A 22,685-nucleotide genomic window follows, 5' to 3' on the forward strand; every position below is an offset into this window, starting at 1 on the left:
GACAACACAGGAGAGACGCGAACCGGGGCCAGGGCCAGGACATCATGCACCAACACGGGGATGTGTAAGTGTTCGACCGCCGGACAGTTGTAACAGCGGCTTAGCTACCTAGCTGCCACTAAAGCGAGTTACACTGGAGTAGAAAAGTCATGGACTGTAAAAAAAAATATAAATTACATTTTAAATGCACCCAAGAGGAGTATAAACTGCTACAAAAACGCCTCTTCTCACCTGCAGATGGCGGTAGCTTCTAAACAACGTCCCCCTTTGCTAATTACTTCCCCTCGGTCAGAGGACAACAAAATGGCCGCTGCTTCACGTCGCTAACACTTCTGCCTCAATGTTACAACGTTAAGTGCAACGGCGTGCGCTTCGATTAACCGTCGCATTTTTTTTTTTTTTACCGTTTGCGGACCCCCGCACCTGTGACCACTTATCGACGCCGCCATGCTCCAGGTTTTCGGCGGCAGGAGCGTCCGGGCGGCCGGGCTCCTCGCGCCCAGGGGCGCCGTGCTCGTGGAGGCCGTCCGCGGCCGAAAGTCCCGCAGCGACCCGGTGGCCAAGTCCAAAGAGGGGCGGATCAAGGTGCCCCCCCCGGTCGATCCCGTGGAGATGGTGGTGCTCAAGGAGAGGTACACGGAGTACCAGATGATCATGAGGGCGCTCCGGTACGTTGAAAGCACCGGCCCAGGGTGTGCGCGGGTTTTAAAGAAGTGCTAAACGGTGTTGAAGTCAGTTCTCACAAAAAGGGTTAAATTTTATTATCAAATGTATTCTTTGTGTTTCTTCTCAGTCCTTTCGAGTAATTTTCGCGGTCGCTTTGCGTCTCTTTTGTGATCCTTTTGGGTATTGTTGTGTCTCCCTGGGTCCGTCTAGCTTTTCCCGTGTTTTTTTTTTTTTTAGTCTTTTAGCTGAGCCTCTTGCGATCTTCAAACGAGAAAAGCACGACTCGCTTCACACCGAGGTTCAGCGTATTCTATTACTAGGAACTGCCATCATGTCCGCCGGGAAGCACTGACCGCGATGTGATAACAAATGTCAGTAAATTCGGAATCGTAGGCCTCATGTTTTTTTTCCTTTCCATCGTTCTTTGACTAGTGTGACAGTAAAAAAAAAAAAACAGGTTTGAATTGCATTAAATTATGAATCTTTGATCAAAAGGGAATTTAAAAGTTCTTAAATTGAACTTGGTCGACACTGGAGAAACCCTGCTGGGTCACCCTGCAGGTCACCTGGTGTTGTGGTAAATTAAAAAACTATAAATACAGTTTTTAAATTAAAAGAAACAAACAAACACATATAACAGATTCCTATAGAATTAAACGCATCATCTTTAAGTCCAAAGAATTGAAATCGTAGTGGTGTCTTTCAGACCGCGGGGGTCTCGATCCAGGTCTGTTCCCATTCGGTGTTAATCACTCAGCGGGGTCGACTTGACTGAAATGCGCTGGCTCTCTCCTCTGTTGTTGCCTGTCAGTCTGGAGTTTAAGGAGGAGGTGCTGCGGAAGAAGTACGAGGAGGAGACGGGCTCTCAGGCGGAGGAGAGGGCGAGGCAGGAGGCGGAGGAGCACCGCGCCCTCATGGCCTGGAACGACCAGGAGAACCTGCGCGCGCTCAGAATCAGGTGAGAGGAAGTCAAAGCCGCGGGATGGGGAACGCGGACCTCAGATAGACACACGGCGTGGAGAGCGAATGCATTTGGGTCTGCACTGCTGCTCTGGGGGGTTTTTTTGGTGTCTGGTGTCCATCGATTTCGTGTGGAGACAGTGCGGATCACTCGGCTTCTCCTCTCTGTCCTTCAGAATGACGAGGATCCGGAGGGAAGAGGAGGAATCTGCGCGCGAGAAGTTAGAAGCAGCCGTTAAGCGTGAACAAGAACAGCAAGAATTCATCAAAGAAAAAGAGAGGGAAATTTTGCAGTTGCAGGTACAGTATCTTTAAGATGCTTTTTTTTTTTTTTTTTTCTGGAAATGGTATTGCACAAGCTCCTTTGGCATGTTCTTGTAGTCTAAGAATCACGGTTATAACCCTAAATACTGACCCCGGGCTCACTTTGACTGTTGCACTCTCACCGTCCTACAGGAGGACGCAAAGAACTTCATCACCTTGGAGAACTTGGATCAGCGTATCGAAGCGGCTCTGGACAACCCAAAGAACTACAACTTTGCCATCGACAAAGAAGGCAGAGTTGTCAAACAGACAGTGCTGCAGTGAAACGGCGGAGCAACCTGTGCGTGTCTGTCTCAGACGAAAAACAAAGGCTGACGCCCGTGTTTGGTTTTTTTTTTTTTTTTTGTTAACCCTGGAAGCGAATTTTCTTCAAACACGAACGCTGGAAAAAACTCTCGGGGTGAGAAGCTCTGCGGTGCCCGTAAACTAAGAAGTATTTTTGAAATCATTCATCAGCAGATAACTCAGATAATCTGCATGAAATTTGAAGTGATTTAAAGTAGTTGTTGTTGGTGGTGGACAGGCATCGTGTCATCAGAAGAGTATATGAGCTTGGACTCGGTTTGGCTTTTGACAGAATGAGACCATATTTCCAACTTTACCCGGACACTTCTGTCATGTGACCAGCCGTTTAACCAGGCTGCCTTTATTTTTCACACGTCTCCTTTATATTCTTCCTTATCACCACAGCGTGTTCTTTTGATCGTTATCTTGATATGTAATGTATATAAAGTAAATTAATGTTTCTTGGAGTTTCCTCTAAATCTTATCGGATGAAAATAAGATCACCTTTTTTTTCCTTTTCTTTTTTTTTTTTTTAATCTACATTTTCCGTAACTACTCAGCCTCTAAACCAATGAATACTTACTTAGGAACTGTCTATTTTCATTTTCCTTTTTACAACATAACGTCAAAGTGCGAGAAACCATAGCAAGACAAGAGGACTCCGTTATTTTACAATGTCCATTCAAGAGATGTTCCACAATATGCTCATTGGGTTCTCAAACTTTCCACCTTTAAAAAAAAAAAAAAAAAAAAAAAAAAAACAATAGGAAAGATAACATAGGAAACTAGTGAATTTCTGATTCTGTTTCAAGTAAAACTGGATTACCACCTGAGCAAAGTGGGAGACCTCCTCTTCAACCTCAGGCGGAGGTGGAGCCTTCGCCTTTAAGATGACAGAATGGATTAGGGCCCCTTAACGGGTTTTTAGAAGATCTTTATCTACAAGTCATGGTTTAATGTATAATTAATTAAAATAAAGAGCAGGGAGCGGGAAACTCTACACCGACATTTTCATACATTCTTCAGTGGCAAAAGTTCTCTTCACATCACACTCACGTCCTTCATTCCTGCGCTTTCAGCAGCCGCCCTCTAGGTGGCGCCCCACTTCTCCCCATGTTGTCGCGTTTTACTGTCAGACAGGTATTACCCAGCCCGCGCAGGCCAACGCGCCGCCGTTACCAGGGGAATCCTCTCACGCCAGGCGTGCGGGGTCGACGGGGACGATGGTGACCAGAGGCTGAGGCCTCAAGAGAAACTCGGGCAGACTCATTTTTAACCCCCAGTGTTCAGGCCGCAGGCAGGGTGAACCAAATCGTGAGGAAAACATACATTCAGACCCTCTGCACAAAAACCTGGAAACGAGCAACATTCAGTGAATCTCAGTGATGTCTTCTTTAAAGTCCTTCATCTGCATCTCCTCTTCGTAAGTGTAATAAATGTTCACTGGAGCTGAAACAATTAGTGGATTAATTGATACATGTAAAGTCCCTCTGCAGCTATTTTGATAATTGATTAATCTTTTTTTTTTTTTTTTTTTTTAAGTAGAAATGTCAAACTGCCCCCCTTTCCAGCTTCTTCAATGTGAGGATTTTCTACCTTTTTTTCAATTTCCATAATACGATAAACTGAATAATATGGTGGTTTGGAGTGTGAGTGTTGGACAAAACAAGACATCTGAGGATGTTACCTTGGGTTTTAGCAAAATAAAATGTTTGGGTTTTTTTTTTTCTATTCTCTGGCACTTTTTAGAGAAGGTGAGTACTTGATTAAATAACAAAATAATCAGCAGATCAACTGATAGATGCAGCCCCTGATTGGAGGGTAAATCTATTCATATTAGATTTCATATCATAAAAATCAAATGAGTCATTTTCTGAAGGCTAATTCAGGATTGCAGGTATTCTACTGGTTTTATTCTTTGCAAGCATCGCTGTCTGGGTTTCGCACCAACTAGGTGCGTGTTAATGCTGCTGCTGTACGCTGACTCGGCCTGTTACACGCCCTGAGATGGGAGTCGACTCGCTGTAGTGCTGTGCACGCGGTTAATGGGATTGTTGGACCGTGGCAGCGAAGACCGAGATTAGCGGTGGATTGAGATGAACTCTCACCACAGCGGCTCACAGCTCGCACCAGTTCTCACGGATCAGTCAGTCCTTTAGATTTCAGTGTTCTTAAATATTTCTTAGCCAAGCAGGACTCAAACGATTAATGTACAGTCCTTAGGAAGTAGGCCTGCAAAAACGATTTTGTTTCTCTACCAGGAATTTAAAAGAAGTCCCTAAAAAAATGAAAAGTCAGTCAGTCTCTATTCACTTGTATTGTAGTGGAAACTTCAACCTAGCCTCCATATTTCCACTTCAGGCCTATTCCCAGCTGTTCAGGTTAATAGGCCGTGTTTTTATGGCATCAGAAATACCAGAAAATGTCCATGGGATTTTGCCAAACTGATCGTTTATCATAATTCCAGTGTTTGGACCCAAACAACTTCACTGTGCGTTGCTGTAGCAAAGACAGGCCATAATAAGGTCAGTATTTTTGGAGTTCAGTGCAGTCAACTGGTGACACTAGTGAAGAAAGAAAACGCATTGTTCTCGGGGTCCGGAGGGGTAGTAAAATAATTAACATGGTAGGATTACATTAAAAAAAAGTCCCATTTCTGCTATACAAAATACTTTTTTTGTGAGGTTTCAGACCTTTTAGAAAATAAAACAAAACAAGGACAAAAAATCAGCCTCAGTTTAAACTGGTCACAAGTTTGTAGACGTTTGTGGTCTTTGCTTTTTGTTTTTTAGGGCTCACAAGCCCAAAAGGTTGAAAACTGCTGCTTTAGACCTTCAAGAATGTGACCTAATACAGTGAAGAATTACTAATCAAATAAGTCTCTTAAATACAGAACAGTTATTGTTCCTCTCCTTTTTATTCGGTGCAGCGGGTATGATTACATCAGCGTATACAAACAGCAAATCTTCAGGGAAATTGTAGTTTTTCATCTATGTCCAGTAACATCTACGTCTTGACTCTAAAAGACTATTAAAATACATACAGACTAAAGCTACAGGTGGCTTCCACTGGCTCCAAAGCAAACTGACAACAATCCTAGTGAAGAAGTTTTGTTCTTGAGCACCCAGATACTGGCAATAAATACATTCATAAAATATCGTAACTGTGGAGGCAGGATTGATATGATTTGATTTCCATTTCTCTTGAGCAACACGCTCATTTACATTCAGCCTTCATGCTAACAGTCCAGTCCAGAGTGAGTTATCCAGGTAAAGGGTTTGATGTTTTGCTCAGAGACATTTACAGGTTTTTGGTGATGGAAAGTCTTTCACTTTTGCCCATGATACCCAGTATGAAATCGCATTTAAGACCAGTAAGACTTTCTCAGAGCTGCATCTGTTCCTGTTCATGCCTCCGATTTCTTCTTTTTAGTGTAACGACACTAACACTTGGAAACAGGTAGTTCTAAACCTGCTTGCTCCAAGTAAAAATAAACTTGGTTATAAAAAAAAAAAATCAAATATAACACCTCATTCATAACTCAGAACAAAAACATTCAATAGAAGGCTGTACATTTGTTGCACACAGACTGTGCAACTGACTTTATAAAATCCTATTTTGTGATAAAAATACAGCATTAGCTCACATTAGACTGAAAAAAGAAAATCCATAAAAACATTAGCACTTGAATATTCAAGTATAATAACTCAGACATACAACACATTCACCGGAGGAAAATACTGCTGGCTTCTTCCATGATTACAAATAATCTGAGACATATTGTGGGGGGGGTGCGGGCTGCCTTTTGCTACTTGAAGACAAAAGGTTTGTGTCTATCTCTTTGAGCTAGTGAGGTGTGTTTATTACTTATTCAACTATTCAACCCCCACTTTTCTTCTCATATAGCTGCAGAGTTACTGTTGATTAAGAAATCTGGTTATTCAGCTGTCCGGGGTATTTCTCAAACCTCCTCTCCGCCTCCTCGCTGAACGCATCACCTGTAGGGATTAGATTCCATTAATAAATCAGTCACAAAAAAACAAAACAAAAACCTTAAACAAAAGCCACATTTGACATTAACGTCTGGTCGTTTTAGTGTTTTCGACTGCTTACCAATATGGCAGTTGTGGAACCAGATTCGATGTCCATCATATTTGCAGTTGCATTTCATGGCGTTGTTGGTGAAGTCGCTCTCGGCCACTTCGAAATTGGGATTGATCACAATCTGAGCAGGTGAGAAACGTAAAACAGCATGAATAAGTGACTCAGTGGTGGCTTTCTCATACTATAGAGATACAGTTTAGATGTTAGGCCTGCGTCAGACAGCTGTAATAAACCTTTTTCATCTGATTCACACTACTCATCATAATACACTAACATGACAACACGTCTTAATACCAGTCTACAATGACATGTAAATAAAACAATGAAACTCGACAAAATTAAAACAATACAGACAGAAACACAAAGAAGTAGACAGGCTCTGACTGAATCTACCCTGATCTAATGTAGCCATAAGTGTCATAATTCAACATAAAATACTCATGGAAACCTTTCACACCAACGATATACTTATTAATAACCAATATTTCTTCTTAGATAATACTCTGTCAATATTTCTAAAACCATGAATATGATTTTGTTCTTTCTATTCCTGCATTGCTCGATATATTACTGTACATTGAACTGATGGGGTTTTGGATTTTGGTAAAGTCTTATTAAAGAACTGCTTGCATCTGTGCTGAAGGATATATTTTGTGATTCATAGATGTGTGGCGTCGTTATGACAAACCCTGAAGAAAACCATCAAGGAAGACAACAGGCAAGTTCTTAACTTCAATCCAACAGAGACATTCGTGCATTTTCACAACGTATTCTCTCGATCCCCAAGAGAGAGCTACACGGGTCGCCCTGTTCGGGTTTCTGTGTCTCAGACGTACTGTTTTGAGCTCTCTGCGGCCGGCAGTATATGCCCCGTGATCCGCACCTGCATAATGTAGTTTCCTGGCTTGACGTCTGTGATGTCGATCCACTGGCAGTCGATGTCGTGGCGGTACAAATCCCAGCAGCCCACAGTGATTCCCTGATCGCCAAAGTTAGCACACTCGTACCTCTTAGAAACACCTGAGTGTCGCGGACAAAAAGATTCAGTGAACTCATATAGATTACACGTTGTTGAGTTTACACAAATCCTCGTTTGATATGAAGATGAAGCTGTTTGTTCTATTTACTACTACAGCTGGTTGTGCATGCCAACTAGACTCACCCTCTTGACAATCTGAGTCCTCCAGACAGAAACTGGCTTTGTGTCCCTCTGCCACTTTGGTGCCGTTGGCGTTCAGCAGATCGTAGTGGGTGAAAATATCCATGCTGTGGTAGTGGCTGTAAAATACAGAGGAAAACTGCTATTACAAAATCGTGAGATATTCACAGCATTCGAAAAACTGACACTTAATACTACATTTAAAATGATTTGCTATGAACTTTAGATTGTGATTTTTGTCATGGCATAAGACATACTGAGAGGGTCTGGATTTGAGAGGTTTGATTCAGACTTGACTGAGAACAGTTGTCCAACGAAATGTGATCAGATGAATATTGGAGGACACCAATTACTGACATACTGTATTTTTGGCATATAATGATTTAAAAAAAAAAACCCAACACATAATATGGCACAGAAAGGGGACTTGTTAAGGGACACGTATACTGTAAATCCTGGCAGCAGGGACACTGGAAGGTGTGTTTTTAATGGATAAATTCAGGGCTTTGGATCACTTGAAATGAGTCATATCAGAACTGTTAACAGTTGGCCACATTTCCACTGCATTTGAATCTCACACATTCTGTAAGCAGTTTCATTTCAAGCCGGGAGAGCTGTTACATAAACAGAGTCTGTCCCCCACTGTTATCATAATATCCTCTGAGGCGATATTGGGTCTAGATTGGGTTAGACGATAGCAAACATTTCAAAGATGTTGAATAAACACTGCATTGATTTCAATTTTATTTTTGCTGTTTCTTTTTTTTTTTTTTTTTTCAAGCTCTACGGTCAGAATGAACCAGTTAATTTTAACAGACCTTTCTCCCAGAGAATATGTTAAAAGCTAGACTCCTTAAGGAAGACAACATTACCCATGGCAGGCGTGCCAGACCCACGAGTGCCGCCCAGCCTTTGGCTTGAAGTCCGCCCGGCCGATGTTATTGATCTGGGAAGAGAAGCGGAGCAGACGTCGGTGTCCGTACGGCCAGTTGGCCTTGGCTGCAGATTTTGACAGGCAGTCCTCTTCGGCGGCGCAGTAGAGCATGTGCAGAGGGCGATCCTCGATGTAGACCGTCTGCTGGACCAGAGGGGCGTTCAGGACGAGGTCAGAGGCCGCTGGATACAGAGGGAGAAGCAGAATAAGGACTGAGGTACGGTATCTTCCACATTTTATGACAGATCAGAAACAGAAACAGAATCCATTTACCTGCATGTGTAAGTTAGGGATTTGTCTTTTGGGAATTACACTGCGAATCACAAAACTTAATATATGCAGATTACACTGGACAGGAAAATGACCACGACCATCTGGATTTAGACACTGACGTGCCAGCTCAAATCAGATTTTTAATCCATGGGACAAAAACCAAAACCTCGACCAGCTGATGATGTAATACCTGGGGATGAAGTGTTGTTATAATATATAATATATTTACCTCTAAATGGATCCAAATTGTAATAAAAAAACGGTTAATACAACATAATTTCCATATTTTCCTGCAATAACCATCACATTGTTTTAACTGACTGTGAGTATTACTTCACAAGAAGGTTAACATTTTTCATTGATCATGTAATAAGAATGTTGATTTATAGTATCCTAATCTGAGTTATTACATCCTTCTTAGTTCATTGCATTATCATCAGTTTAAAATCTTTAGGTAAAATAATGATAATGTGATGTCATTTCGCTGTCCAACAATATTTATTTTTAACGTGTCAAATTAAATTATGGGCTTCACGGACCCAAGTTAATAACTTTCCCTCCTGACAAAGCCCGAGCTCCCTATGAGGAGAAAGAGATTCAAAGAGAAGCCCCCCCCCCCCTGCAGGTGCACCAGGAGCCGTAAATGGGTAAAGGCCAACAATTAAAAAAGAAGAGCAAGTTGTATAAATGACAGACTTAGAGAAATGCAGCAGGATTACAAAAGCACAGTTTAGATATCTCTCATGAAATTGTTAACAGGATGAATATCGTCAGGCTGAAATGTATTGTTTGCTTTTTTTTCCCCGCTGGGTTTGTTTTAATTAAAGCACTTCACTGGAGACGAACAAAAGTCTTTACTTCTTTTTTCCCTAATCTTGGCAGGTTTATCTCATTATTCCTGTTACTGAACTGCAGTGAGAATGAAGTCTCTTATGTAATATGACTTGTATGAGCAATTAAGCTGCAACATTTCCATTTGTTTCTCTCGTGGTTCTCTCTTGAAAAAAACACTTTAATCTCAATGAGACTTTTATCTGGTTAAATAAAGGAAAATAACATTTTTGAACAAGTTTCCTTTTTTGTTCGCTCACTCTCAGAACAGATGACTCCCGCTGCAAACTTGGCTGCCGCTCGCTGGCAGTTGACAGTTTTGTGATGCTGGCACTGGGTCAGGGCCATCTCGGTCCCCGTGCACTTCACGCCGCTCATCACCATCTCTGTCACATTACTGCCGTCCCAGTACCAGGTTTCCTTAGATTGGGTTAGACAATAGCAAACAAACACAAACAGTGCATTGATCAGAAGATAATCATTCACAAATGCAGCTGCAGAGAGCTCCGTGTGATGTTGCTGCTCTGAAAAGCAGATGTTCATGACTCAGTTTTGGCTGATCACTGTGGACACAGTGTAATGCTGAGTTTATGATCACTGGAGGACGATAACTTTGTGCAGATACTGAGCGATTCAATGACCATACTACTCACTGAAAGGCCTCTCGATTACAAGCCACTGCAAACATAATGACAGACTTACTCTAAATATATCAGCTAAACCATGAGCCACTTTATTTTTACATACAAGAATTTTATATCATGTTGCTTTGGCCTGCAAATTGCAATTTTTTGCATCCAGTTTCTTGCAGTTCTTTTTAAACATATCAGCGATGCTTTAACCTAAAATATTTAACACTTGATTTTTCTTTGTGTTCTGGGTGACTGACACCAAAACTTGGTATTTATTGCTGATGTTTAAAGATAAACCCCCTTATTTTCAGTACACCCAAATCCCAATTTCTTCCTAGTTTACAGCTTCAAGGCAGTTTCAAAGCATCAATCATCAACAACAATGAGCTGAGATTAAAGTTTGAGTGTTATACCGAAATCAGAAGGTGTATCTTTAAGATTGCTGAAACGCTGTCTTGTTGTGCATTGTTGTTGTGCTGGAAATATCTCATACTGATTCCACTGAAACAGTCATAATGGACCCATAATTAAAGGCTATTATCACCAATAACTCAATTTTTTTGGGGGGTGGGGTGGCGTTTACTTTAAAAAGAATCAAAACTTGCTTCAATTTATAAATCATTAAATTCATTTTAAGCACTATTTGAACTAAATTGTTTGTCACATTTTCAAAAACTGGATACTAGTAAAGTCTTTTTTCTTCTTTTCTCTCTCTTTTCTTCTTTTTTTTTTACCTTTAAATGTTAATTACAATAGTTTATGTAGATTTATTTTGAAATGGTCATTTTATACCCATCATCCCCTTTCATACACTGTGTTTAATTGTCTCAACATCCATTTAATTGGTTTTGTATTCATTTTTAAATGCATTCTTTTTAATTAGCCAGTTTATTTGAAGCAGGTTTTATTGCCATGTACCTCAGTACATATTTATTAAGATACTCTGATAAGCCTCTGTTTGCTCAGTCTCTACATAAAAAGATTAAAAAAAAAAAAAAAGCATTTCAAAGTCCTATTTGACTGGAATAATTTATAATTACACATTAAATCCATAACATTTTTGGATTATTTAAAACCAGCTTTATTTCTCACTTAAAATCCAGTTGCTCCCACGTCTACTGATTATGACTGATGATGATAATTTTGTTAGAATGATCAAAAGTCATGACAAAGAATCTGTCATGCTATTGTTTCTGTTTACTATTTGTAATGTTTCATCTCTGTGTTTTTGAGTGTTTATTTTTACGTGCACCACCCAACAGTTGGTAAAATATAATGACTTGTCAAGACCCTCTTAAAACTAGATGATGCATCTCAAGAGGCTTAACCTGTAAACAACAAATTGGTTCAGCATGTCACTGTGGAGCAAATCTCTTCATTGAAATCTTTGGTCCTACTTACAGTTATGGCATGCAAGGAGTAGCCGAGCCCTAGCTGCCTGCACACCACCATGGCTTCCTTTGTGGTCCAGCCTGTGCTGCACACTGTGCCCCACTTGGACCCAACCTGAACCTCCACCCGGCCCTCATAATTGCTCCGGCCGCCCACTATCCGGATCTGTAGAAACGTCCTGCTGGGAGTCAGTGAGGGGACACACTTCCTGTCCTGTCGCTGCACTGTCTGGGCTAAAGCTAGCGTGTTCATATACAGTCCTCAGGCGGTGGAAAACGTGAAGCAGCAGTGTGGTTAGACTTTACTAGGTGAGGAAAACGTGAAGATGGTTTCCAGATGAGGTCACCCCCTTTGGCTCCAGTGGTGAGTGGCTTTGAGTTCGATTAGAAACTTCACGTGTAGCTGCTCTGCCCACATGGAACAGACTAAATCAGTGTCTGGTTCTTCCATGTAGGAAAGGACGCAACTACTCCATATGGAAATTATAATGTACTGTCATACATTAGTGCATGCATGCATGTTCAAGTATATTCCAGAAATAAATGGACCAAAAATTTAGCATTATAGCCATGTTTAAGGAATATATTTGAATGTTTCACCAATACTGGCGGCAAGTAAGTAAAAATTAGTACAACCTGCACATTTTAACAAATATGTGACAAATGACTGAAAATGGGATATATTTGAACATATATGCACAGAATTAGAAAAAAAAAAAAAAAATTAAACATACAGTGGCTACTTTATAAGATACACCTTCCTATTTGCACAAACAGCTCACTCCCCTGCATGGCTGTTCACACGACAGGAAACACACTTCTGTCGCTGCTGCCAGAGAAGCTGGTTCCTGTACTGTCAAAACCAGACATCCACCTGGAATCTTTAATCCATTTCAGTCTCAGTGTCTGGAGTTTACTAAGCTGCCGGCCTCAGGGTGACAGAGTCTTGGTGATAATTCAAAAATAACAAGCAGGTTCCAAAACCCTCTCAGACAACATGACCTGTCCACCACCAAAGCAGCAGAGATCCGTGGGGGCTACGAATATCAGATGGGGACCAACATAACATGATCTGACAAATGATCAGAGGTTTCTGTTCATTCTCTGTAAGAGCTTCTATGGATCCATCCTGCATGGTTCCAACAGTATAAGTTGGTTTTGGTTATGTAATGGAAATAAACATGTTTGTAGATAATATTGAGCCACTATTACGAGATGCTTCAATAACATGATTCCTTAGATATCAACCCAACAGAACACCTGCATGGGCAAAATCTCGGTGGAACATTTCCGGCACTTTTTTTACTCCACATGTTAAAAGCATCTCAAACTTATCGGTTCATTTCTGCCCCCCACTGAGACCTTATTTTCTTAAAACAAGTAAAAACTTCCAATGCATATGGGATTTTGCAACCTGTTTCAAATACAACTTGTTTTCTTAGAAATTTGTTTCCGTATCCTAAATCAGTAGTTCCTAACCTTGGGGCCCTAAGATAAATCTGAGAGGGTCACACACATCTTTAACCTAAACAATTTTCCCCAATTCATTATTACACTTAGGGCCTAGAAAGCACCCCTCAAATGAAACAATCTAGGAAGGAAAATTCACCATTTGGTTGAACTGCTCATAACTGATGTGCACACTGAGGCAATAACATATGATGAGGGGTCACAAGTGAACACGGCCTAATTTCAGGGAGTCATAAGCCAGAAATGGTGAGAGCTCTTGTCCTAAAGCAAGGACGTATGGGCCATGTTGCTGCATTAGAATAGAGGTTGAAATATGCACAGACATAATTTTTTTTACTTATTTTAAGATTTTAAGGGCTCAATTACACACTAAAATAACTTTAATGGAATCATAGGAAAGATATTTTCTAGCGTATTGCAAAAAAACCAAAAAAACACTTTGTGTTCATGACAGTATATCATATTTGCATATGTCAAAATATCCCAAAAGACAACCCGCTGATAAAAGCAGCCCTGCTCTGCTGCAGAAAGTTGCCCCTTGTGGTGTTAATAACCTACTTGCAGACCCTGGTTAGCGTAGCCCAAGCCCAGCTGCCTGCAGGCCACCATAGCCTCCTTGGTGCTCCAGTTCTCGCCACAGATCAGACCCCAGCCCTGCGTCCCGTTAGAGTCTGAACCAAGCACCTCCACACGGCCCTCGTAACGGGTCCGTCCTCCTGTGAGTCGGATCTGTGTGGGGCCGAGCAGTTAGGAACCACAAAGCAGAGCGTAGATACACAAGGGCCGGGCTGAATGAATACTTTTTTTCTCTGTTGTACTTTCTTTCATTGCCATAAGTTGTAAAAATGTAGTTGAAACATCTGTGACTTGATTGATTTGATGAAATCAAATTGTTGCTTTTATCCCACTTAGCCCGGCCTCTATGTGTATGTAAGGGAGAAATGGACGAGTATAATCTGGTAAAATACAAACTGTACAACCAGAAATACTCGGTGTTAAAGGGAAAATCAGTGTTGTCAGAAAAAGGTACCTGGAAAAGTGCTGTTTTCAGGAAAAAATAAAAAATTACTCAAACCCAATAAAATTTGGTCTGAGCTGGTTTCAAGCAATTAAACTAATTCACTACATACAAATATGAAACTTGAAACTACGAACGAGGCAAAATGACATTGCAGTTTTTTGTGATGGCAGTGAAGAAGCATTGGTTCAGAGTGAAAATGTGAGAATTCTATGAGTATTAGCTCTAAATCTCACGTGTTAGGGCAAAACAAAAAGACAGTTAGATCAGCAAAGAACTAGATTAATGGACAATGAGCCAATATTCAAGTTCTTTGCTATGCTACATTTACCAAAGCAGAAGGAAGCAAAAAGCCCAATTTTCACAAGTAATGTACATAATTTCGTGTACTAATGCAATAAATTGTAAAAGAATAGTCTAAACAACTCAAATAACTCTCTGACATTTCCTAAAGGGAACAGCCCAGTTTAAGGTGAAACATATTATCAAGGAGGTTCAGCTCTGACCGAGTTCTCGAGGCCCATGTAGGGTACGTTGCAGCGGACAGCGGCGTCCTCCGTGTGTTGACAGTCCTCTGATGTGATGTTTTTAAAGGGGCAGTTCCAGATGGACTTCTCCTCACCGAGGCATTTCACCTCATTCATGTAGATTGGACCCATTCCTGGACAGACAGGATTTAAGACAGTTAACAGTAGTCTAGAGGTTAGACAAAGTACTCGGAATTGGTCCGATCTGATTTCATATTTTTTGTAATTTGATTTTTTCCCCCTAAACTGAGCAGTATTTAGTCCAAACCTTTTTTTCAGTTCTATATTTTCCAAAATCTTGAGCAAACAAAACATTTACAGTTTCTCAAAAAATAACATTTAACCATCAGTAATCACACACACATTTGTAGTTAAAATGTGGAAACCCAGAATATGGTTGTTCATTAAATGAGCCTTTCAAAGAATATTTGTGTTTAAAAAAAATCTGTTTTAATGGGGTACAGGGTATTTGCAAATTGCAACCACTGCGGCATTTAATGAGCCTGAACCCATTTAATATGGTGTGGTTACATATACAGTAACTCTGGAAACTAACACCCAGCTCGCTTTTTAACCCGAGGCGTGTTTGCTGAGCACGCATGCTCTCTGTCAGCGACACCCTGCTTTACATTCACTCTCCAAACTCTCACTCCATCACGGCAAGCCATAGCACCATGAGGTGATTACATTATGCAATTTCTATGAAAGGAATTCCTTCAGCGGCGCTCGTTTCCGACTTCAGTGACGCTCAGGAATGTTCCTTGGATTAACTCAGCCAGGTGGTGGTCTGACATCCATCTGAGCACAGAGCTGGTATGCTGCCGCCTCAAAGAGATTCTGTGATGAGCCTCCTCAGCCAACTTCCTCTGGCGTGGAAATCATAATGTACACACACAAGGGCAGACAGTCCCACCAAGCTGCCCTTCAAAAGAGCGCTTGTTTCTGCATTGGTGGAATCTAAGGACGGCCAAATACTACACACACTTTCATGTTCCTGAGGGACAAACACACAAAGATAATTTTCTTCTAATAATATTTACTTATTTTGTTTGGTCAGAGAATAACTATTTAGAGCAACCCTTCATTTCCAGTGACCTTCCTCAGGCTGCAAAGACAGCCAGTGACACACTCCACTGCAAACTGAATCGTCCGGCACATGTGTGGTTCCTAATGTGCAATCAGCAGGTGAGACAACCTGGTCACACTCATTTTAACTTCAATATTAGACGATCGCAGATATTTTCTTATACTTCACAAAGTACATATAGATCAATACAAGCCCCAAAAAATTTTGAAAATGAAATATAACTCATTAAACAGAACGTTAAAGGAACAGTTTGACAGTCGCCTTCTCGCCAAGATTTAGAAGAGAAGGACTGATACCACTCTCATGTCTGTCTGTTATAGAATAATAATTAAAATATGAAGCTAGCTAATTAGCTTAGCACAAAGACTTGAAACAGTGGGAAACACCAAACGAGATATCATGTGTACATTAGTGAACTTTCGTGATTCTGGCAGGTAGATTCATTTTCTCATCCGACTCTCATCTATTTGAAAGCAGATAAGTGTATTTCCCAAAATGTCGAAGTATTTCTTTTAAAGATCAGTCAAACTTGAAAACAAATAAGTACAGATATTTTTGTACTATAAAGGATAGTACAAAAATAGATTTACTTGTTTGTCTGTTTGTTTGGGTGTCCATCTGCCAGCTGACTTTAAAGAAAAAGAGATTCTTTGCTAAAGTAAAACCAAAATGTAAACCGTACAAACATGCTCTGTTCTCTTGGTAAAAAAAAAAAAAAGGATTTGTCGTTTTGGCCTGTTTGGCCTGTTTTCAGAGCGACAGGAAGTTTTTTGGTAGAAATAAAATCAGTGAGCCTTTACACTCACACTTAAATACTTTGTTCAGCTTTAGGGTTCCCATCCTCGCGCGCTTTCAGCTTTCGTCAATTTTGAGTCAAATTTCTGAGCAGTTTCTAACCAACTGACTGAGGAAATGAATATGCTTATTGTGTGTGTCTGTGCAGGTTGCCAGCAAGGACAAGCGACGACGTGAACTGAGGAGTTTTGTTAGAAATTCGGAAAGTTAGTCCAAAAATGTAGCTCCTTTTTTGATAAATTATTGTTGGAATTTTATAAAAATTAAAGTTTTATTCAAGTTTTTTTTAATAATCTTTTTGACAGAGCTCTGCAAGCTCATCAACTGTACTTTTAAACTGTTTGTTATTAAGTCTAAGCTCCAGTCATCAGTGTAAAATGAACAGAAAAAGGGATTTTTGTCTTAAAGCTGATTTAAAATTGAAATTGACTGCCTCATTTTCACATTAAATGGTCCATAGCCTAACTGGAATAACAAAAAAATACCTGACAGACATTTAGGAATCAGAGCTTAACACAGTAAAGAGCAATCTAATGAATACGGAACTGTACGGGAGGATTAATGTCAGGAATGTAGTGGGACGATAGATGGAAATGATAGACTAAGTTTTGTCTATTAGTGTAGTAACTTGGTCAAAAAATGTATATCTATTCACTGGGGTGGGTGTCATATGGTGTTTCTTTCTTTGTTTCTTTTCTTTCTTCGTGCACAGCATTCCTTTACTAATTAAAATAAGCTCCAAATGAGAAATCTTTGCAGGAATGTGGACTCTCTGAGATGAAGAGATGACCTGAGAGATAAGACAGGCTAAAGACAGACAGCTGATGATTGAAGTGCTCTCAGAAGACAGTCATGAGGGCATCCTGCCTCAGGTCACGGGTTTGGTGAGGGATTTAATTCAAAGCTTAGAAACGACCGGGCTAACCTAAACAGCCTGATTAGAGCTTACAGAGTAGCTTCTACGAACATCTGTGGATATGCAGAAATAAAGTCACTGGTTGAGTTAAACCTCTGTGGGCCAAACATCTAATTTTTTGAGAGGTTTGCTAAATTGGACCCTATGATTGCAGGGTGAACCTTTAGATGAAGCCACTAGGGGAGGACATAGCAGACTGGCCAAATCACACTTGGGTTGAATATTGCCAAAGTTGTCTGGCCTCCTCTCAAACAGTGGGTTGACTACTTCCTTTTGACTTTTTCACTGGACTTCTGTCTGAACTAAAAAAACTGAAAAAAAAAAAAAAAAGATTATTAACGTCCAATCAAAATGCACATTGTACCAAATGTACATTTTGATTGACAAGTCAGCTGACCAATGAAGCATGCTGGATCTGTGCTAGCTCCATGACTTGAGTCACAGAAATTAAAGACCTTCTTGTAGACTTCCTACATTAGAATTGTTTTAAAAAGCCTGAGCGTTTTATGCTGGATAAATCCTTATCAGCATTTAAATTTGGTCCTCAATTCATACAGACTGGCTTGTATTATGTAATGACCTTTATTTACATATTTTTTGTCATCTATTATTGTTTTTTTTGGTTGTTATTATTCATTATTATAATTATCAACATTTTCAACATCTGTTTGGGCTGGCACAAACCAATACATTTTTGACACTGTACCATTTTTTTTTTCCAGCCACGGGGTTTTATTTCCTACCTTGTCCCATGCGTGCTCCGGTGAGAGCCTCCTTGGCACTACCAAAGCCGAGCTCCCTGCAGACGACGCTGGCTGACTGCAGGCTCCAGCGATCATCGCACACTGTGCCCCACTCGTTGTCTTTCAACACCTCCACCCGTCCCTCGCCCAGCCTGGCACCTCCCTTCAGCCGCACGTTGTTCTAGACAACAAACAGACAGATAAAACAACTTAATCTAGGTGTGGCAGGCTAGTCTTCTGAGCAGGCTTGGCAGGAATCTACAGTAATCTGACCAGGGTATGAGACTACTAAATATAATCTAATAAATTTTAACAACTGTGTACAGAAGGAAATGTATTATCCCTAATTTAGACTGCTTCCAATCCTAAAAATGACAAACATTTCACTGAGATTTCACATTGGAAAAAAGAAATCAGATAATCATGGGACACTAAAACATTACTTAAGCTCCACTAACTAGCTTTTTCTGGAGCTTTCAATCACCTTTCACAGTATCATTTGACCAGAGTTCCAACCTGGGATCACGTGATATAATCTGTTATCTCAATATCAACTAAGCAAACTCCTTCTGTTCAAGAGGACTGTAAGATGTGGTTGAAAGCTCTGGATAAAGCTAGAAAGTGAACTTGAGTTTTTTTGTTTGGTTTGTGTTTGTTTTTGTTTTTTTGACAAACTACTGTGTACAAGGTCAAGAAGGAGTTTTCACACTCGACAAACTAGATAGGTCAAAAATCAAGTTTTGTGAAGGTGTGGTCACGGTGGAACCAAAATTCTCGTAGTGTTGGATAAGATGTGTAGGTGATATCTGATGTTGTCACATATCTAGCATAAATATGAAGGGGGAATATTGACTTTCGTTTGTTGCTTAACGTTCAACTTAAACTTCAGAACACCCACTGTATTGGAGCAAGTTAAAAACTACTTTACCGAAGTTTTAAGTTTCTTTTTCAAGCCGCTGTTTTGCATGAAGAGCGGTCCCGGCATGCAGCTGACGACAGCTGCCATGCCGCCCTCGCAGGACGATGTGGCGTTTGGCTTGTTGAACTCCAGGGGGCAGGCTGCCAGGTGGACCTCTGTGCCTGTGCACGCCACGGAGTGGATGTGGAAGTGGTTCTTCTGACGCTCCAAATACAACCTGGGGGGAGCAGAGACAGGGGCAAGGACTAGGACTGTAATAACTTAAATATTGACTGAATGAATGCATTAGTTGTGTTTACAGTACAGTGAATGACCACACAAAAAAATGAATGAATGAATGAAAGCAACGCTACACAATCCTCCTGATATAAAAACTTAAAAACTGAACAGATTGGCCTGCATCCAGAAGTTCAGTGTGGTTTTTTTCCAGGTCATTAAAAACACACACACACACACACACACACACACACACACACACACACACACACACACACACACACACACACACACACACACACACACACACACACACACACACACACACACAGAACACACACATCAATTCATATAGCAGGTTAAAGTGTCACTCAGATTCATAATAACTATCACAGATATTATCTCACAGTAAAACATGTTGGACAAAAGGAACATTTTTTAACCTGCAGACCAAAAATTTCCAAAAGTTAAATGAGAACGTTAATGCCACTCTCATGTTTGTACGTTAAATATGTAGTTGTAGCCAGCAGCCAGTTAGCTTAGCATAAAGACTGGAAAGTGGACTGGGAACAGTTAGCCTGGTTGTGTCCAAAGTTTAAACAATGCCTACCAGCACCTCAAAATTTTACTAATTAACACGTATATCTTTTTTAATCTGGAAAGACATCTGAAACAAACTAGCAGTGGTTTAATGGGGAGTCACAAGCTAGCCAAAGACTGGAAAAAGGGGGATATAGCTAGACTGGCTGTGTCCAAAACTCAAAATCTGACAACCAGCATCTCTAAAGTTTACATGTTAACATGTTATATCTCATTAGTTTAATCCAGGGTAGTATTTGACTAACTGTTTGGCAGAATGTGTCAGTTTCGGACAGAGGTCAGGGTAGCTTCTTCCCCTTTTCCAGTCTGTACGCTAATCTAAGCCAACTTCATATTCCCTGTACAGATGTAACTACTGGCAGTAGGAGGCAATAATTGTTTTCCCAAAATGTCAAACTATTCCTCTAACATTTCTCCAGCAAATGGCTCTTTGTAATCAAATTTCCTTGTAATAATGTGCATAGTGCACACACACACATACAGTGTTTTAAAAACCATTTTGAGCTTATTTAGCACTTGGACATTAGGTTTTTGTTCTGAAAATCATGTATATTCCTCCTACCCAGCCACATGTGCAGGGTAGAGGTGCTCATACTGGAGGGGATGGATGTGGCTTGAAAAATTAGCTTTTTATAATATTGGGAACATCCAACTTTTTTTTTTTTTGCGAATCCTGACCTTGTTATTACTTTAAATGTCAGTTCTTTGTGAGGTTTGTGGAAGAAGCATGTGTGTGGGTCTTTTCAAACAGGTTGAATTTACCCACTTAATTGTTTATCCTCAGATTACCTTTTGCCAGGGCTGCTCTGTTTAGACTTAGAGTTAGCTTTAGCTTTGGATGTCTGCCTGCAAGGTAAACACGGCTTAGACTGCACAGTTAGGAGAGAACAAAATGAGATGATGATGAGGAGAAAAATCAGAGTAACAAAGGTTACACGGTTCATAGTTATGTTAAAAACTGTTGTAGGATGTGTCTCCTTCAACATGGTTGTTAAATGCAGTTAGCAACACAAACATGTAATTCCTAATATACTTGTACATAGTATATTGTGTTCAAGTCGCATAAGACACACAGATTTGTTGAAAGCGACACATTCTCCTTAAATGCAGGTAGAAAAAAGACAAATTTGACAGAGAAATACATCACTTAAAACTCTGACATTCATCGGTTTCATCAGCACAGATCACATACACGGCATGGCCAAAGGTATGTGGACACACACAATTCTACATACTTTTGCGTACTTTTGGTCTGGGCCCGTTTTTCAATTAAGGGAAATCTTAATACTAATACTATAGCATAGTTTTAGCGTAGTTTTAAACAATAGCGTGCTTTCAACTTCGTGCAAATCGTTTTGGGAAGACTCTTTCCTGTATCGACTTGACAATACCTGCATGCACAAAGTCAGGTTCATAAAAGAAATGGTTTTCCCCTGTTTGGTGTAGAGGAACTTTTCTGGCCTGCACTCAACTCTATCCAAAACCTCTGGGATGAACTGGAAGTGGAACGAATGGGTATACTGTTACGGTGTCCATATACCTTTGGCCATATAGTGTATGACATGTAAAGCATGATCATTAACACATTGGTTAGTAGAAACTACACTACTCTGATTGTAGTTTTTCTGTTTTGCCAATGTGAACCTCAAGTTACCACATTGATTTTGTTTGATGTATGGCATTGCTTTTTGTTTGGATGGGATGTAAATAAACTACAGAGGTAGGTGTAATAATTAAAACATGATGTTACGCTGTACACTCTATGTAGGTGGGTTATTTAACTTTGTCAGTACAAGGCCGAAGTAAAGAATTGTAGTTTCTCATCCTGCAACAAAAGCTCAAATATTTTGTTGCTCTGGTCCATACCTGAGTCAATTATAATTTGTAAAGTATTATTATCTTGTTTTAATATGTCAGAAGCAGAATGTAAGTATGATTCCAATACAACAGCAAACTGGGGAAAGCTAGTGGTTCAGCACTGAATGAACTTAGTCAATTTCTTGTGCTTGCCTTAGTTACGCTAAGTGCCTGAGCTACATGTAAGTGAAAGGTGACTCAATTTGAATTTATCAATTTATCAGGCTGCTTAAATTTTTAACCCTTTTTGCCAGGGTCTTCTCACTGCATTCATCTTTTTTGTAAGCTAAGTACACGTGGAAAAAAAAAGACAAAATTTTAAGATGAAAATTAGATGAGACAAAATAAAACAAGGAAATCTAAGGAAATATTTTTTATAATTGATTTTTCGCTGTAATAATTTGTTTTAATCTCCTTTGGTGTCTAATTTTTACGACCTCAGGACCTTGATAGTGAAACGTAATAACTGTCAAAAAACTAAAATGTGACACAGTCCATCGTGGCAAACTCCACCTGTCTGGCACTGTGAGCCGGCTAAAACAAATACTGTCAGTCCTTGTCATGAGACTGAGGCCTGTGACTATTTCAGTTGAAAGACCCAGGATGAAAAGTTACTGGCCACCTCCAAAAAGCATGCCATAATGAGGAATGGGATTTTCAGATGTTGCATTAGGTTAAAGGGACTAATCTGTTGAAAAAATTAAGCAATGGTCACTGACACAGCACTGATTGAATAAGCACCTAATTAAGTTTGTTTGTTTTGAGGGGAAAGAGAGAGTTGCCTAAAAAAGAAAAATGATCCTACCGTACTTCATAATTAGCCATTTTAATTTAAAATGGTTTGTGCAGTAGAAATAGAAGCTAGAAATTTTAAGAGACAATGCCCGTGATCAGGTGTCAGTCTGTACAATCTGTGCCATGTCAGTACAAATGTGAAAGAAAGACAAAAACAGAAATAAAAAGAAAACTAGCCCTCAA

At 40.1% G+C, this 22,685-nt stretch overlaps 2 protein-coding genes across 4 annotated transcripts in view; one reads left to right on the forward strand and one right to left on the reverse strand.

Annotated features, from left to right (window-relative positions):
• Positions 1–253: 253 nt before the first annotated feature.
• On the forward strand, positions 254–2,996 carry mrps26 (mitochondrial ribosomal protein S26). The gene is made up of 4 exons (XM_040138245.1): positions 254–668; positions 1,478–1,624; positions 1,803–1,926; positions 2,083–2,996. Exons 1-4 carry the CDS (start codon positions 448–450, stop codon positions 2,212–2,214), a joined length of 624 nt encoding a protein of 207 aa, XP_039994179.1. The 5' UTR covers positions 254–447; the 3' UTR covers positions 2,215–2,996.
• Positions 2,997–5,118: 2,122 nt separating this feature from the next.
• Positions 5,119–22,685, reverse strand: part of loxl3b (lysyl oxidase-like 3b) — a 29,361-nt gene continuing 11,794 nt past the window's right edge. Inside the window, exons 5-15 of one of the 3 annotated variants that reach the window (XM_040136608.1) lie at positions 19,044–19,251; positions 18,116–18,296; positions 14,554–14,708; positions 13,588–13,758; positions 11,570–11,725; positions 9,797–9,956; positions 8,371–8,614; positions 7,502–7,617; positions 7,223–7,359; positions 6,349–6,460; positions 5,119–6,233 (exon numbers count right to left, since the gene is read on the reverse strand). In XM_040136608.1, the coding sequence (XP_039992542.1) occupies positions 6,160–6,233; positions 6,349–6,460; positions 7,223–7,359; positions 7,502–7,617; positions 8,371–8,614; positions 9,797–9,956; positions 11,570–11,725; positions 13,588–13,758; positions 14,554–14,708; positions 18,116–18,296; positions 19,044–19,251 (1,714 nt within the window). In that variant the 3' untranslated portion in view covers positions 5,119–6,159. The remainder of the gene's footprint in view (positions 6,234–6,348; positions 6,461–7,222; positions 7,360–7,501; positions 7,618–8,370; positions 8,615–9,796; positions 9,957–11,569; positions 11,726–13,587; positions 13,759–14,553; positions 14,709–18,115; positions 18,297–19,043; positions 19,252–22,685) is intronic. The other 2 variants (XM_040136607.1, XM_040136606.1) reach the window with 2 other exon arrangements.

This window comes from Xiphias gladius, chromosome 10, assembly GCF_016859285.1.
Source record: "Xiphias gladius isolate SHS-SW01 ecotype Sanya breed wild chromosome 10, ASM1685928v1, whole genome shotgun sequence".
Lineage (NCBI taxonomy): Eukaryota > Metazoa > Chordata > Actinopteri > Istiophoriformes > Xiphiidae > Xiphias > Xiphias gladius.